The sequence below is a fragment of the Leuresthes tenuis genome, unplaced genomic scaffold (assembly GCF_036924035.1).
Source record: "Leuresthes tenuis unplaced genomic scaffold, fLeuTen1.0.hap1 SCAF_9, whole genome shotgun sequence".
NCBI lineage: Eukaryota > Metazoa > Chordata > Actinopteri > Atheriniformes > Atherinopsidae > Leuresthes > Leuresthes tenuis.
Window position 1 is genome coordinate 278629 of NW_027325363.1, and position 16540 is coordinate 295168.

At 48.8% G+C, this 16540-nt stretch overlaps 2 protein-coding genes across 2 annotated transcripts; one reads left to right on the forward strand and one right to left on the reverse strand.

The window, feature by feature from the left end:
* Window positions 1–4233: 4233 nt before the first annotated feature.
* clrn1 (clarin 1) lies at window positions 4234–11141 on the forward strand. The gene is made up of 3 exons (XM_072391828.1): window positions 4234–4554; window positions 8659–8838; window positions 10302–11141. Exons 1-3 carry the CDS (start codon window positions 4302–4304, stop codon window positions 10565–10567), a joined length of 699 nt encoding a protein of 232 aa, XP_072247929.1. The 5' UTR covers window positions 4234–4301; the 3' UTR covers window positions 10568–11141.
* Window positions 11142–11919: 778 nt separating this feature from the next.
* tsen34 (TSEN34 tRNA splicing endonuclease subunit) lies at window positions 11920–14494 on the reverse strand. The gene is made up of 5 exons (XM_072391827.1): window positions 14421–14494; window positions 13263–13541; window positions 13011–13152; window positions 12624–12902; window positions 11920–12193 (listed from the first exon to the last, which is right to left on the reverse strand). The coding sequence occupies exons 2-5, from the start codon at window positions 13530–13532 to the stop codon at window positions 12006–12008; spliced, it is 879 nt and encodes a 292-aa protein (XP_072247928.1). The 5' UTR covers window positions 13533–13541; window positions 14421–14494; the 3' UTR covers window positions 11920–12005.
* Between the last annotated feature and the right edge of the window lie 2046 nt (window positions 14495–16540).

Here is a 16540-nt window from a genome sequence, read left to right on the forward strand (position 1 = left end):
AGAGGGGCCTGATAACTGAAGGCTCTGCCTCCCATTCTGCTTTTAGGGGCCTGATAACTGAAGGCTCTGCCTCCCATTCTGCTTTTAGGGGCCTGATAACTGAAGGCTCTGCCTCCCATTCTGCTTTTAGGGGCCTGATAACTGAAGGCTCTGCCTCCCATTCTGCTTTTAGGGGCCTGATAACTGAAGGCTCTGCCTCCCATTCTGCTTTTAGGAGCCTGATAACTGAAGGCTCTGCCTCCCATTCTGCTTTTAGGAGCCTGATAACTGAAGGCTCTGCCTCCCATTCTGCTTTTAGGGGCCTGATAACTGAAGGCTCTGCCTCCCATTCTGCTTTTAGGGGCCTGATAACTGAAGGCTCTGCCTCCCATTCTGCTTTTAGGGGCCTGATAACTGAAGGCTCTGCCTCCCATTCTGCTTTTAGGGGCCTGATAACTGAAGGCTCTGCCTCCCATTCTGCTTTTAGGGGCCTGATAACTGAAGGCTCTGCCTCCCATTCTGCTTTTAGGGGCCTGATAACTGAAGGCTCTGCCTCCCATTCTGCTTTTAGGGGCCTGATAACTGAAGGCTCTGCCTCCCATTCTGCTCTTAGGGGCCTGATAACTGAAGGCTCTGCCTCCCATTCTGCTTTTAGGGGCCTGATAACTGAAGGCTCTGCCTCCCATTCTGCTTTTAGGGGCCTGATAACTGAAGGCTCTGCCTCCCATTCTGCTTTTAGGGGCCTGATAACTGAAGGCTCTGCCTCCCATTCTGCTTTTAGGGGCCTGATAACTGAAGGCTCTGCCTCCCATTCTGCTTTTAGGGGCCTGATAACTGAAGGCTCTGCCTCCCATTCTGCTTTTAGGGGCCTGATAACTGAAGGCTCTGCCTCCCATTCTGCTTTTAGGGGCCTGATAACTGAAGGCTCTGCCTCCCATTCTGCTTTTAGGGGCCTGATAACTGAAGGCTCTACCTCCCATTCTGCTTTTAGGGGCCTGATAACTGAAGGCTCTGCCTCCCATTCTGCTTTTAGGGGCCTGATAACTGAAGGCTCTGCCTCCCATTCTGCTTTTAGAAACTCTGGGAACCACAAGGAAACCTGCAGCCTGAGAGCAAAGTGCTCTGTTGGGGAAATATCCAACTGTGAGATCTTTAAGATGTGATGGAGCTCGGTCATTAAGAGCTTTATATGTGAGGAGAAGAATCTTAAATTCTATTCTGAATCTAACAGGGAGCCAATGAAGAGAAGCTAAAACTGCGACCAAACTGCTGAGAGTTAAAGGAATTCATGGCTCAGCTGAGCTCCTCGTCAGCCTGGCTACAGCTGAAAAGAAACCTGGGATTGTTCTGATTCTCCTCTAAAACTGAACCGAGCTCAAACCTCAGTTACAAATAACAGGAAGCAAAAGGAAACCAACCTCAGTTACACCCCCCCCCCCCCCCCCCCCCTTTAACTCCTGTCTGATAAGCTTTCAGCACCACGGCACCACCACAATAACTGGTGCCTGGTTACTGCACTATAACTAGTGCCTGGTTACTGCTCAATAACTAGTGCCTGGTTACTCCACTATAACTAGTGCCTGGTTACTGCACAATAACCGGTGCCTGGTTACTGCACTGTAACTAGTGCCTGGTTACTGCACTATAACTAGTGCCTGGTTACTGCACAATAACTAGTGCCTGGTTACTGCACAATAACTAGTGCCTGGTTACTGCTCAATAACTAGTGCCTGGTTACTGCACTATAACTAGTGCCTGGTTACTGCACAATAACCGGTGCCTGGTTACTGCACAATAACTGGTGCCTGGTTACTGCACAATAACCGGTGCCTGGTTACTGCACTGTAACTAGTGCCTGGTTACTGCACTATAACTAGTGCCTGGTTACTGCACAATAACTAGTGCCTGGTTACTGCACAATAACTAGTGCCTGGTTACTGCACAATAACCGGTGCCTGGTTACTGCACAATAACCGGTGCCTGGTTACTGCACTATAACTAGTGCCTGGTTACTGCACAATAACTAGTGCCTGGTTACTGCACAATAACTAGTGCCTGGTTACTGCACTGTAACTGGTGCCTGGTTACTGCACAATAACCGGTGCCTGGTTACTGCACTGTAACTAGTGCCTGGTTACTGCTCAATAACTAGTGCCTGGTTACTGCACAATAACCGGTGCCTGGTTACTGCACTGTAACTAGTGCCTGGTTACTGCACAATAACCGGTGCCTGGTTACTGCACAATAACCGGTGCCTGGTTACTGCACTATAACTAGTGCCTGGTTACTGCTCAATAACTAGTGCCTGGTTACTGCTCAATAACTAGTGCCTGGTTACTGCACTATAACTAGTGCCTGGTTACTGCACAATAACTAGTGCCTGGTTACTGCACAATAACCGGTGCCTGGTTACTGCACAATAACCGGTGCCTGGTTACTGCACTATAACTAGTGCCTGGTTACTGCACAATAACTAGTGCCTGGTTACTGCACAATAACTAGTGCCTGGTTACTGCACTGTAACTGGTGCCTGGTTACTGCACAATAACCGGTGCCTGGTTACTGCACTGTAACTAGTGCCTGGTTACTGCTCAATAACTAGTGCCTGGTTACTGCACAATAACCGGTGCCTGGTTACTGCACTGTAACTAGTGCCTGGTTACTGCACAATAACCGGTGCCTGGTTACTGCACAATAACCGGTGCCTGGTTACTGCACTATAACTAGTGCCTGGTTACTGCTCAATAACTAGTGCCTGGTTACTGCTCAATAACTAGTGCCTGGTTACTGCACTATAACTAGTGCCTGGTTACTGCACAATAACTAGTGCCTGGTTACTGCACAATAACCGGTGCCTGGTTACTGCACAATAACCGGTGCCTGGTTACTGCACTATAACTAGTGCCTGGTTACTGCACAATAACTAGTGCCTGGTTACTGCACAATAACTAGTGCCTGGTTACTGCACTGTAACTGGTGCCTGGTTACTGCACAATAACCGGTGCCTGGTTACTGCACTGTAACTAGTGCCTGGTTACTGCTCAATAACTAGTGCCTGGTTACTGCACAATAACCGGTGCCTGGTTACTGCACTGTAACTAGTGCCTGGTTACTGCACAATAACCGGTGCCTGGTTACTGCACAATAACCGGTGCCTGGTTACTGCACAATAACTAGTGCCTGGTTACTGCACTATAACTAGTGCCTGGTTACTGCAAAATAACCGGTGCCTGGTTACTGCACTATAACTAGTGCCTGGTTACTGCACAATAACTAGTGCCTGGTTACTGCACAATAACCGGTGCCTGGTTACTGCACTATAACTAGTGCCTGGTTACTGCACAATAACTAGTGCCTGGTTACTGCTCAATAACTAGTGCCTGGTTACTGCACAATAACCGGTGCCTGGTTACTGCACTATAACTAGTGCCTGGTTACTGCACAATAACCGGTGCCTGGTTACTGCACAATAACTAGTGCCTGGTTACTGCACAATAACCGGTGCCTGGTTACTGCACAATAACCGGTGCCTGGTTAGTGCACAATAACTAGTGCCTGGTTACTGCACAATAACCGGTGCCTGGTTACTGCACAATAACCGGTGCCTGGTTACTGCACAATAACTAGTGCCTGGTTACTGCACTATAACTAGTGCCTGGTTACTGCACAATAACCGGTGCCTGGTTACTGCACAATAACTAGTGCCTGGTTACTGCACAATAACCGGTGCCTGGTTACTGCACAATAACTAGTGCCTGGTTACTGCACAATAACCGGTGCCTGGTTACTGCACTATAACTAGTGCCTGGTTACTGCACTATAACCGGTGCCTGGTTACTGCACTATAACTAGTGCCTGGTTACTGCACAATAACCAGATCAGTAACTGATCAGATTCATTAACACAGCTGCAACTTTCTCACACTGTACTTCAGACCACCGCGGGGTCCATGTTCGGACTGGTTCTGGTCCGGTCAATAAGGCGGTCTGAGGACGCAGGGAGTCCTCGTGCAGAAAGTTCAGTTCAGGTTGCGTCACAGCCGTGTCTGTGTGTGGCTGATGAACACAATAACCCATCTGTGACAGTTACCCCCCCCCCCCCCCCCCCCCCCCCCCCCCCCAAACACACACCTCCCCCTCCCCCGTCAGTAATTGGAACCCTTGTTGCCATAGTGACGCGGGGAGGTGTCATCTGATCTCCTGATCCGGTTTTGCGGAGGTTCAGTTGGATCATCCGTGCTGGAGGTGTTCCGGGTGATGGGTCCGGTGCTGCGTCCTCCTCCCCCGGCTCCCCCGGCTCCCCCCGCCTGACCCGCCGCCATCATGCCGAGCCGACAGAAGCAGCTGCTGTTCTCCGTGTCCGGCTTCCTCAGCCTTTCCTGCGCCCTGACGGCCGCGGTGGCCGCCGGCCTGCCCTTCTGGCTCCGCGGGGTCGCGCTGTGCCGCACAGGAGCAGAACTCGTGAACGCGACCGGACCCGAACTGGACAAGTTCCTGGGAGAGCTGAGCTATGGTCTCTTCCACGGTAACAGGGTGAAGCAGTGCGGCCTGGGGGGCAGATCGTTCCGGTTCTCCTGTGAGTATGAGGGGGGGTCCGTGCAGGTGTACTGGTTCTGCAGACAGAAAGTTTTCAGTTGGTATTTATATTAAGATACTGAACAGAACCTCTTCTTCTGGGTCAGCACAAACACCTGAGCAGGTAACAGTGAGGAAGCATCTGTACCTCTGCAGGTTTCTGATTTAACCCCATTATACAGAGTTCTACAGAACCTCTGCCTTAATGCTCCTTAATGTTCTGATCACGGATGGACTCAGTCCAGTTCAGGGTTACAGAGACTGGAGGTACCGATTGAAAACATCTGATACTGTGAAACTAATTCTGTGAGCAGCAGAATCCTGTTCTGGATATTTTTATTTTAGTTTTTCATGGCAGGTTAAAAGATTAAAGAGGACAAAATTGTCTGCATTTTGATGTATAAACTGTAAATTTAGAGGAGAAACTGTGAGAATGAAAGTAATTTAAAACAAAGGTTTTTTAATATTATGTGACATCACTGCTTTCTAACATGAACACCAACAATTTTAAAACTTAAACTCTGATTATGCAGAAATCATAAAAGATACAAAACTACAGACTGAGTGAGTCCAGCTTCCTGTGAGCTGATTAAACTCTGTGTGAGCTTCAGGGATCCAAGCAGGACTCACATTAAAGCAGTTTACCACAGGCTGATGAATGCTGTGTTCAAGACTATGGGTTTTATGAAGATACTTTACATGGTCCTGGCTCCTCCTACCTGAGGTTCATAAGTACGAGGACCGGAGGTAACGGTCCTGGCTCCTCCTACCTGAGGTTCATAAGTACCGGTCCTGGCTCCTCCTACCTGAGGTTCATAAGTACGAGGACAGGAGGTAACGGTCCTGGCTCCTCCTACCTGAGGTTCATAAGTACGAGGACCGGAGGTAACGGTCCTGGCTCCTCCTACCCGAGGGTCATAAGTACGAGGACCGGAGGTAACGGTCCTGGCTCCTCCTACCCGAGGTTCATAAGTACGAGGACAGGAGGTAACGGTCCTGGCTCCTCCTACCTGAGGTTCATAAGTACGAGGACAGGAGGTAACGGTCCTGGCTCCTCCTACCTGAGGTTCATAAGTACGAGGACCGGAGGTAACGGTCCTGGCTCCTCCTACCCGAGGTTCATAAGTACGAGGACCGGAGGTAACGGTCCTGGCTCCTCCTACCCGAGGTTCATAAGTACGAGGACAGGAGGTAACGGTCCTGGCTCCTCCTACCTGAGGTTCATAAGTACGAGGACAGGAGGTAACGGTCCTGGCTCCTCCTACCCGAGGGTCATAAGTACGAGGACCGGAGGTAACGGTCCTGGCTCCTCCTACCTGAGGTTCATAAGTACGAGGACCGGAGGTAACGGTCCTGGCTCCTCCTACCCGAGGTTCATAAGTACGAGGACAGGAGGTAACGGTCCTGGCTCCTCCTACCCGAGGTTCATAAGTACGAGGACCGGAGGTAACGGTCCTGGCTCCTCCTACCTGAGGTTCATAAGTACGAGGACAGGAGGTAACGGTCCTGGCTCCTCCTACCCGAGGTTCATAAGTACGAGGACAGGAGGTAATGGTCCTGGCTCCTCCTACCTGAGGTTCATAAGTACGAGGACAGGAGGTAACGGTCCTGGCTCCTCCTACCCGAGGTTCATAAGTACGAGGACAGGAGGTAACGGTCCTGGCTCCTCCTACCTGAGGTTCATAAGTACGAGGACAGGAGGTAACGGTCCTGGCTCCTCCTACCTGAGGTTCATAAGTACGAGGACAGGAGGTAACGGTCCTGGCTCCTCCTACCTGAGGTTCATAAGTACGAGGACAGGAGGTAACAGTCCTGGCTCCTCCTACCTGAGGTTCATAAGTACGAGGACAGGAGGTAACGGTCCTGGCTCCTCCTACCCGAGGTTCATAAGTACCGGTCCTGGCTCCTCCTACCCGAGGTTCATAAGTACGAGGACAGGAGGTAACGGTCCTGTTTCCTCCTACCTGAGGTTCATAAGTACGAGGACCGGAGGTAACGGTCCTGGTTCCTCCTACCTGAGGTTCATAAGTACGAAGACAGGAGGTAACGGTCCTGGCTCCTCCTACCCGAGGGTCATAAGTACGAAGACAGGAGGTAACGGTCCTGGCTCCTCCTACCCGAGGGTCATAAGTACGAGGACCGGAGGTAACGGTCCTGGCTCCTCCTACCTGAGGTTCATAAGTACCGGTCCTGGCTCCTCCTACCCGAGGTTCATAAGTACGAGGACAGGAGGTAACGGTCCTGGCTCCTCCTACCCGAGGGTCATAAGTACGAGGACAGGAGGTAACGGTCCTGGCTCCTCCTACCCGAGGTTCATAAGTACGAAGACAGGAGGTAACGGTCCTGGCTCCTCCTACCCGAGGTTCATAAGTACGAGGACAGGAGGTAACGGTCCTGGCTCCTCCTACCTGAGGTCCATAAGTACGAGGACAGGAGGTAACGGTCCTGGCTCCTCCTACCTGAGGTCCATAAGTACGAGGACAGGAGGTAACGGTCCTGGCTCCTCCTACCCGAGGTTCATAAGTACGAGGACAGGAGGTAACGGTCCTGGCTCCTCCTACCTGAGGTTCATAAGTACGAGGACCGGAGGTAACGGTCCTGGCTCCTCCTACCCGAGGTTCATAAGTACGAGGACCGGAGGTAACGGTCCTGGCTCCTCCTACCCGAGGGTCATAAGTACGAGGACCGGAGGTAACGGTCCTGGCTCCTCCTACCCGAGGGTCATAAGTACGAGGACCGGAGGTAACGGTCCTGGCTCCTCCTACCCGAGGTTCATAAGTACGAGGACAGGAGGTAACGGTCCTGGCTCCTCCTACCTGAGGTTCATAAGTATGAGGACAGGAGGTAACGGTCCTGGTTCCTCCTACCCGAGGTTCATAAGTACGAGGACCGGAGGTAACGGTCCTGGCTCCTCCTACCTGAGGTTCATAAGTACGAGGACCGGAGGTAACGGTCCTGGCTCCTCCTACCCGAGGGTCATAAGTACGAGGACCGGAGGTAACGGTCCTGGCTCCTCCTACCCGAGGTTCATAAGTACGAGGACAGGAGGTAACGGTCCTGGCTCCTCCTACCCGAGGTTCATAAGTACGAGGACAGGAGGTAACGGTCCTGGCTCCTCCTACCCGAGGTTCATAAGTACGAGGACCGGAGGTAACGGTCCTGGCTCCTCCTACCTGAGGTTCATAAGTACGAGGACAGGAGGTAACGGTCCTGGCTCCTCCTACCCGAGGTTCATAAGTATGAGGACAGGAGGTAACAGTCCTGGCTCCTCCTACCTGAGGTTCATAAGTACGAGGACAGGAGGTAACGGTCCTGGCTCCTCCTACCCGAGGTTCATAAGTATGAGGACAGGAGGATGAGTATATAGTGTCTGAAGCACTATTTGTAGAATATTTGTCGAACGTGTCGTTTCGGGCCCACAGCCGAGTGTCATTGTGGTCGGATTCTTCTTCTGCATTTCTGTCTCAATGTTCTGTCTCAATCACGTTTTCCAACTCGTAGAACTTAGGAAAAGACAACAGGTAACTGTTTTGATTAACCCCAGGACAGAAGTAACCAAAAGTAAGGGGCCACAGGTATTCTGGATCAGCCCCAGAGTCCCTGCAGGGCAACAGGTAAACTTTATTACCACAACCAACCAGCAGAGGGCAGCAGTAATTATCACAGTGGAAATACCCTCCACAGAGAAACGCCAGACTTTCAGTAGGAGTACTTCAGTGTACACATGCTACAGAGTACAAATACTTTAATGTAAAATAACTTTAATGTGCAAATACACAGAGAAAATGACAACAGAGTAAAATGACTGCAGTACATAAACCTTAACCCATAAATACAGTAAAGTACAACATAGAAATATTAGCATGCAAATACACTATAGAGTACACTATAAAGAGTACAAAGTCCACAGTGTGCAAAAACTATGGTTTAGAAACTCTACTGAGTACAAATACTACAATGAAAAAGAACTACAGAACAGAAATACTAAAGTAGAAATTATACACAGTACAAATATTACCAATACTACACTGTTCTGGGATCAGATCTGGATTCTCTGCAATACACTGAACCTCACCTTCAGTTGATCTTCTCTTCTGTCTCCCAGTCTTTCCAGACCTGCTGAGCGTCATTCCTGCTGGCCTCCATGTCACCATCATCTTCTTCTGTGGTGTTGTGGTTCTCTTCTCATCCATCACTACCGGCTTCTTCTTCTTCAATGCCTTCGGTAGACCCTACGAGACGCTGCAAGGCCCCATGGGACTTTACCTGTGGACCTCCATCTGCTGTGAGGAAGAAAATACTGAATGGTTGAGGGATGGTTGGATGGATTATGGATGGTTGGATGGATGACAGCACTTATCTTTAGTCCTTCAGACCGGAACCAACTGGAACATGAAGACAACTGACAGTCTGATAACAGAATCTGAGGCAGAACCAGAGTTTTTATCAGTTCTCAGCAGCTTTAAAGTGAATCTCTGGTCTGAGCTCCTTTATTCTCCAACACAGCCTGAACCCTCTGAGACGAGCTTTCTGTCATTTCTTTAAGGAGTCTTCAGGAATAGTTCTCCAGGCTTCTTGAAGGACATCCCAAAGCTCTTCTTTGGATGTGGGCTGCCTTTTGTTCCGTTCTCTGTCAGATGATCCCACACTGCTTCAATAATGTTGAGGTCCGGGCTCTGGGGAGGATTCATCCCTCCATAAGACCTGTTGCCACTGATTTTCAGTCCACTTCTTGTGTCATTTGGCACAGCTCAGCCTTTTCTCCCTGTTTCCCTTCCTTAAGAACGGCTTCTTGACAGCCACCCTTCCATGGAGACCATTTCTGATGAGGCTTGGGCCAACAGTAGATGGATCAGCTGAAGGTCCAGATGCATCTCTCAGGTCCTGTCAGGTCACAGCTGGATTTTTTCCTCTTTCTTAAGGACATCACTTTCAGATCCTGTTCATCTGCTGGAGATAGTTTTTTAGGCCTGACACTTCTTCTTTTGTCCTCCACTTGTCCAGTTTCCTCAAATGTTTTAAGGACACACTGCACACCATGCTGAGATATGCCAAGTTTTCAGCTAATAGCTCTTTGGGAATCACCTTGTTGCTGCAGAAATCCTATTTTCTGTCTGTCAAACTGTGTTTTCTTTGCTGTTTTTCATAGATGCAACTAAAGAAATTTTAGTTTTTTTCCAATTTAAAATGGCTTCTTTCCTAAGTTGTAAATGGACTCCATTTATATCAAGCTTTTCTACTTGGTGTTAACAGTGTTATGTAACAGCGGAGCTTTTTCTCTATCACGCACGTTCAGTGAAGGCAACATGGGGTCAGTGCCTTGCCCAAGGACTCTTCGTAATATAGACTGGTGAAATCGGGGATTGAAACACTGACCTTGGCCCTTTCTCCTGAGGACATTAGTTCTCTGAGGTGTCCAGGCTGTTCTGTGCTGTTCACCAGGAATGTTTGAACTATCACAGAACTATCCCTAACCCCTATCCCTAACCCTAACCCCTATCCCTAAACCCTAACCCTAACCCTACCCTAACCCTAACCCCTAACCCTAACTATCCCTAAACCCTAACCCCTGGAAACATGCAGACGTTCATTCATGCTTTTCCTAAAATCAGCTTTGGAGGAAGAGCAGCTTCTGGTGTCGGCTGGCAGAGTCCATCCATGTGTTCCAGTTGGTCCGAGAGGTGTTAGATGTGTCTTGTCTGTGGAAACATTCCCAACCTGAAATGTTGATTTGTGTTTAATCTGCAGGTTTGAGCAGCTGTCTGGTGATGATTCTGTTTGCTTCGGAGGTGAAGATCCATCATCTGTCTGAGCGGATCGCCAACTTTAACGAGGAGAATTTCATCTTCCAGACATACACGGAACGCTACGACCGATCCTTCTGGCTCTACTTCCTCGTCTTTTTCCTCCATGGCTTAAATGCTGTGCTGATCCGTGTGGCGGGAATCCAGTTTCCATTCCAAGAGAACAAAGAAGTGGACCTTAGTGGCGGGGCAGCTGACCTCATGTACTGACGAGCCTGAGAGGCATCAACCAGCCGCAGGAATTCAGGGCCTGGACTCAAGAAAGCAGTTTAAGATCCAGCACAACTGTCCAGAAGCAGGAAGACATCAGGTCTTCTCTGGTTTCATGGTGCCGACTCCTTCAGAAGCTGCACCTGATTATTCTGCACGTTTTCTTCTTCAAACAAAGTTTTAGTCTTAATCATTTCAGAAAGCAGTGACATGTGACGTCTTCTGTTTAACTTTGTTCCAACAGCAGATCAGCAAATGTCCTGCGTTGCTTTGAATCATGATGGCAACGGAAACATTTCACATTTAATGAATTAATCAAAAGCTCTTATAGAGGAAGTTTGAAACCTTGATAGAGTAAATGTAAGGTAAGGACTGGAGCTATATTGTGTCTTTAGTTGTAACGGTAATTAAAGCTCAAAGCCTCTCGATTCAATCAGCTTAAAGACGTGAACAGCTGGAGTTCCTCACTGAGTCCTCAGAAGAATGGTAACTTCTTTCATTTCTGTCCTCTGTTGGAGTTCATTGTTGTTGAATGAACCGTTTTTACTCTGAACTAAACGCTTCTTTTTGGTAAAAACAGGTTTAATAAAGGTTTGGGGCTCAGATCACTCTCTGACACCAGGGTTCAGAAACTGTCCCTAAAAGCTTCAACATTTTCTGCTGAAAACAAAAAGAAACATTTTTGCTTCAGGAGGAAGAATCACCCTTCAGGTGTTTTACTGTTTTTTATGTGTGGAAAAGAAGAAGAAGAAGGAAGGCCTTCTGTTCTCAGACACGAGTCTCTGGACTGAAAGCTCTGCTTTCAGGAGGAATTTGGTCCAAACTGGAGGTGAAGTAGGAGGATCCAGATGATGCAGCGACACGGAACCTTTCATCGGAGTTTGGACAGAAGAATCAGGCTTAACCAGCTCCTGACCTGGTTAGGAGCTGGGTAACTGACCTGGTTAGGAGCTGGTTAACTGACCTGGTTAGCAGCTGGTTAACTGACCTGGTTAGGAGCTGGGTAACTGACCTGGTTAGGAGCTGGTTAACTGACCTGGTTAGCAGCTGGTTAACTGACCTGGTTAGGAGCTGGTTAACCCACCTGGTTAGCAGCTGGGTAACTCACCTGGTTAGGAGCTGGTTAACTGGTTCCTTTTCTTGGTTATTTGTTATTATTGGGTGGTTCTGTCTGATGACCCGTTAACCTGCTGGTTGGACGAACTGATTAACGATTCCAAACAACTTCTCAGTCTGATTTTTCAGCTTCCACCCTCACCAGATACCACCCAGCAGAGTTACTCTCTACCGAGTTATTGATCATCTAATCATTCAGTGGATTTAATATCTTTATTTCCACAAAAAGCAAAACATTATAAAACAATATTAATATTCATTATCATCCTGATACTTTTCTTATCAATAATCTGAATCCGCTGGTCTGAAGGCAGCTCCGTGGTCACGCCATGCCGCTCCACTGTAACGAGGTGTAGCAGATCCCGCCGCCAGCTGCCGGCGAGCACAGCAGAACCGTCTTCTTCACGTTGGACCCGAGACGGGCCACAGCGAGGAAATCCAGCGGGCAGACGGACTCGTCCAGCGCCAGGCAGACGGCGATGAAGTGGGCGTGGAAACGCAAAGGGTCGCCTGAGGAAGGACACGGAGACAGGATCAGCGTGTGCACGGCGGCGTGTGCACGGCGGCGTGTGCACGGCGGCGTGTGCATGACAGCGTGTGCACGGCGGCCCAGAGAGGACAAACAGCACGGGACAGAAGCTGAAACATCCTGTTTAGATGTGAAAAAGAAAATTAATTAATGAAACTAAAAGTCCTTTTCTTTGGCAGCTTGTTTGACCCTCGGCCCGCTCCGTAGGTCAGGAAACAAGAAGCCGAAAGCTGAAAGAGATACAGAAAACCCTCTGAATGGAAAGTTCATCCTTAAACCCGGTCGGATGTTAAAAAGTTAACATTATTTTAGATCTGCTTCCGTCTTCATTTTCCTGCCAGAAGGCGGTAGGAAGGAGTCATGTGACACATGTGAACCAATCTGAGACCGAGGTTCAGGCGCAGATCTCACCTGGATAAACCAGGAAGTCTCCTCCGAACTTCCCCGCTGAGGTCAGGAAGAAGCCCCGCCCCCGCAGGTCTCTGAACACCTGGTACCTGGCGTCGCGGTGGGGCTCGTCCTGCGCTCTGATTGGCCGCTCGGCCCGCAGGAAGGCCTCAGGACAGTAGCTAAGCCCCGCCCTCGACGTGCTCAGCTGGACCGCCATCGCTGACCGAGGGAAGGTGAAGTTCTGATCCAAGGCCAGCAGGCGGCACCGCATGGCCTCGTCTGCTTCCCCAGGGTCGGGCTCTGCGTTGACCAGAACCAGAACCAGGACCAGAACCAGAACCAGAACCAGAACCAGGAGTGAGGCTGAGTTCAGGCGCAGACTGCAGAAAACGTCACGAGAACACTCACCCGTGTGTGATGATGTCATGGCTCGAAGCAACGCCGCCTTCCTGTCCTCCAGAGCGAGGACGCTTTGCTCCTGGAAGCTCCTCCCCTGCTCCGCTTCAAAGTGCCGACGAAGCTCCGCCCCCCCATCCTGCAGACGGTCCACCTGAGCAGGTGGTCAGCTGACCTGTTAATCCCTGACCAGGTTACCAATATGTTCAAAAGCACTAACTACTTTAGAGCTGGTTTAACCCAGAGTAGAGCTGGTTAACTAACCTGGTTAGCAGCCGGTAGCGTGGCAGCGGCACGCTGCGCCCTCAGCAGCTCCTCCTCCTCGGGCAGCAGCAACAGCGGTCGGCCCAGACGGGCGTTCTGCCGCGGCGTTCGGGGCAGCGAACCCAGCAGCGCTCCCACCAGACCGCGGGACCTCACCTCCTTCAGGTCCTGCGTCCTCCACAGCAGGGGGGCGGAGCCACACAGGCCGAGGCCCACCACGAGGGTGGACTCCTCCCCCTGGTCCTCTGGCGGCTCCCTGCAGGCGTCCATCGCCACAATCTGTCACCGACGGAGAAAAAGAAAGTCTGATAAAGCCAGAGGCTGAGTGGTGAGTTCAGGGACCATCAGGTGACCGTCCTCTGAAGCCATTTTCTTTCCTGAAGCTTCCACAGTCAGAGTCACAGCAGACTTCCTGCATATATATATATATATATATATAAAAATCCCAACATGAGCTTATATCACCTGGAGCTTCCCGGCAGCAGGATGACGGAGGAGCAGCTGATAACACGAATAAGAAATACGTTCAAAATTAAACTATTACCTCGGCGCTAAAGTGGAAACGAAGCCAAAAGCGGTTCATATGAGAAAGTTCTGACCCACTTATTTACTCCCTGGGTGCTTTTTATGAAAAGCAGAACATCATTAAAGCCTGTCGCCAGATGTTGAAAGCAGGTGTTCAGCGTCAGGTGCTGATAACCCAGAATGCGTCACGTGTCCCACACGTGCTCCTCCAGGAAACCAAACCTGAACTTTAAGTGTTCAGTCATACTGTTACTGGACTTCAGGAGCCTTAAACTTCACAGAGCTGTTAAATCTGCACCATTCTTTCCTTTCTCCTCTGAACTGAGACAGCAGATGAAACTATTCAAAGAAATAAATCAATAAAATCAGCTGACAGAAACTGATCGATCATTAAAAGCTTTTTCCGCACAGAATGTGCTCCGTTTGGCAGCACTGATCAGCAGCACTAATCGATAAAACTCAGACCGGATTCTGACTCACTGCAGAACCAGACCTGTGGTCCGAACCGGAACCCGAACTCACCGGGACAGTCCAGCAGTCGTTAACCCGGAAAGAAAACCACCAATTAACTAGTTAATTAATCATTAATTAGTAGATTTGAACTTCTATTGATTGTGATTGTTTTCAAGTTACCTGCTGCGTCGATGCACGAAGACCCGCCGCACGGCCTGCCGTAAACTGCTCCGGCTGTCGTTTCCGCCTCACCTCCTCAGGGAGCCAGCCAATAGGAGCACAGATATGTTTGACAGACAGCAAAATGAACCAATTGCAGGCTGTGTTGTTTCCGCCTCAGGGAGCCAGCCAATAGGAGCACAGATATGTTTGACAGACAGCAAAATGAACCAATTGCAGGCTGTGATCCACTTCCGTTGAAGCAGTGTGGGATCATCTTATTTTACACAATGTCCAAACCTTTCTGGAGTTGATGTTTCACGTATCCTGTCAACAAAGACCGATTGATCAGATCCAATATGGAAGTATTGATTAAGGGGAAAACCTCCTTGAACAGTCTGGTTGGGATTGGGTCTAAAATACAAGTTGATGGTTTAGAAGAGACTATTGCTGTTGTTAGCTCAGAGAGATCAACTGGACAGAAGCTGTCTGAATACAAATCAGGTTCTAAAGATACTTCTAAAGCTGCTCTACTTGATGATACATCAGTGTTAATGACTTTATCTGTACTCAGCACTAACTGGGATAAAAACTCAGACAGAAACTCAGAATAAGGGCCAGGTGGACGATACACAACAACAACAAAGAGGTTTCTGTTATTTCCACTTTGGGAAAAACTGAGAATCAGAGATTCAAAAGAGCTGAAACTAATCTCGGGTCCAGGACTGATGAGTAACCCTGACTTGAGTTCATAGAGTGGTGTCGTCCATGTTTGGAGGTGGTCTTTGCCTTTCATACTCCTGGGGACGGCTGACATGTAAAAAGTGAGTGTGCACGTCAGTGTGAAACACTGCAGGGCGACTGCTTTGATGGACTGACCACATTTAATCTGTCCCCAACTGAATCGAGGCCAATTCAAGCAGCGAAATGATCGAATGGATGCAGCTGCTCAACGTTCTGGACCTTAAAGCTGCCGCTCTGCTGAAAACAAAGCAGCTGCAGAGTTACTTCCAACATACATGCTGTTTTCTACAGGTTTTATTTCACATATAAGCTTTTAGAAGTACAATTACACTCATACTTGGATTAAATGGGAAATCTGACAATAACCAGAGTTTTAGTGACTTCATTTGTATTTCAGGAGACTTTGGGCTGAAATATGAACAGAACTGATGTTTCTGCATCTGGCAGCCGCTTTTATCCAAAGGGACTTACAGGGTTAGGGTTTATCCAAAGGGACTTACAGGGTTAGGGTTTACCCAAAGGGACTTACAGGGTTAGGGTTTACCCAAAGGGACTTACAGGGTTAGGGTTTACCCAAAGGGACTTACAGGGTTAGGGTTTACCCAAAGGGACTTACAGGGTTAGGGTTTACCCAAAGGGACTTACAGGGTTAGGGTTTACCCAAAGGGACTTACAGGGTTAGGGTTTATCCAAAGGGACTTACAGGGTTAGGGTTTATCCAAAGGGACTTACAGGGTTAGGGTTTATCCAAAGGGACTTACAGGGTTAGGGTTTATCCAAAGGGACTTACTGGGTTAGGGTTTATCCAAAGGGACTTACAGGGTTAGGGTTTATCCAAAGGGACTTACAGGGTTAGGGTTTATCCAAAGGGACTTACAGGGTTAGGGTTTATCCAAAGGGACTTACTGGGTTAGGGTTTATCCAAAGGGACTTACAGGGTTAGGGTTTATCCAAAGGGACTTACAGGTGGGCTGAGGGGGTCTTACCTGAGGACCCCTACTGGAGGCAGTACCTTTCATGCAGGAGTTTTAACCTGTTTTCAGGAAAGAATGTAGTTTTAAATGATGGATGTTGCTTATTTTGAAGATTAAGAATAATTTAATGTGTGATGAGGCTTTTTTTTACTTAATTAGAATACTTATAAATTTGTTTTCTCTTTGTCCAAATTTATCTTTAAAAATGGAAACGAATGAGGACTTTAACTTTGTAGTCAATCATTTTTGTTACTTTCTGAGCATTTTTCTGATATTCCAGGGTGTGGATCCTGCGATCCTTAAATCCTTTTATTATCGTTCCTGCACTGAGAAATCTGAGAACTTGAAATGTTTATGTGAATAACACGCTGTTTTGAGTCTGTTGGGTGGGGAGTGGATCTGAAGGAGTGGGTCTGAAGGAGT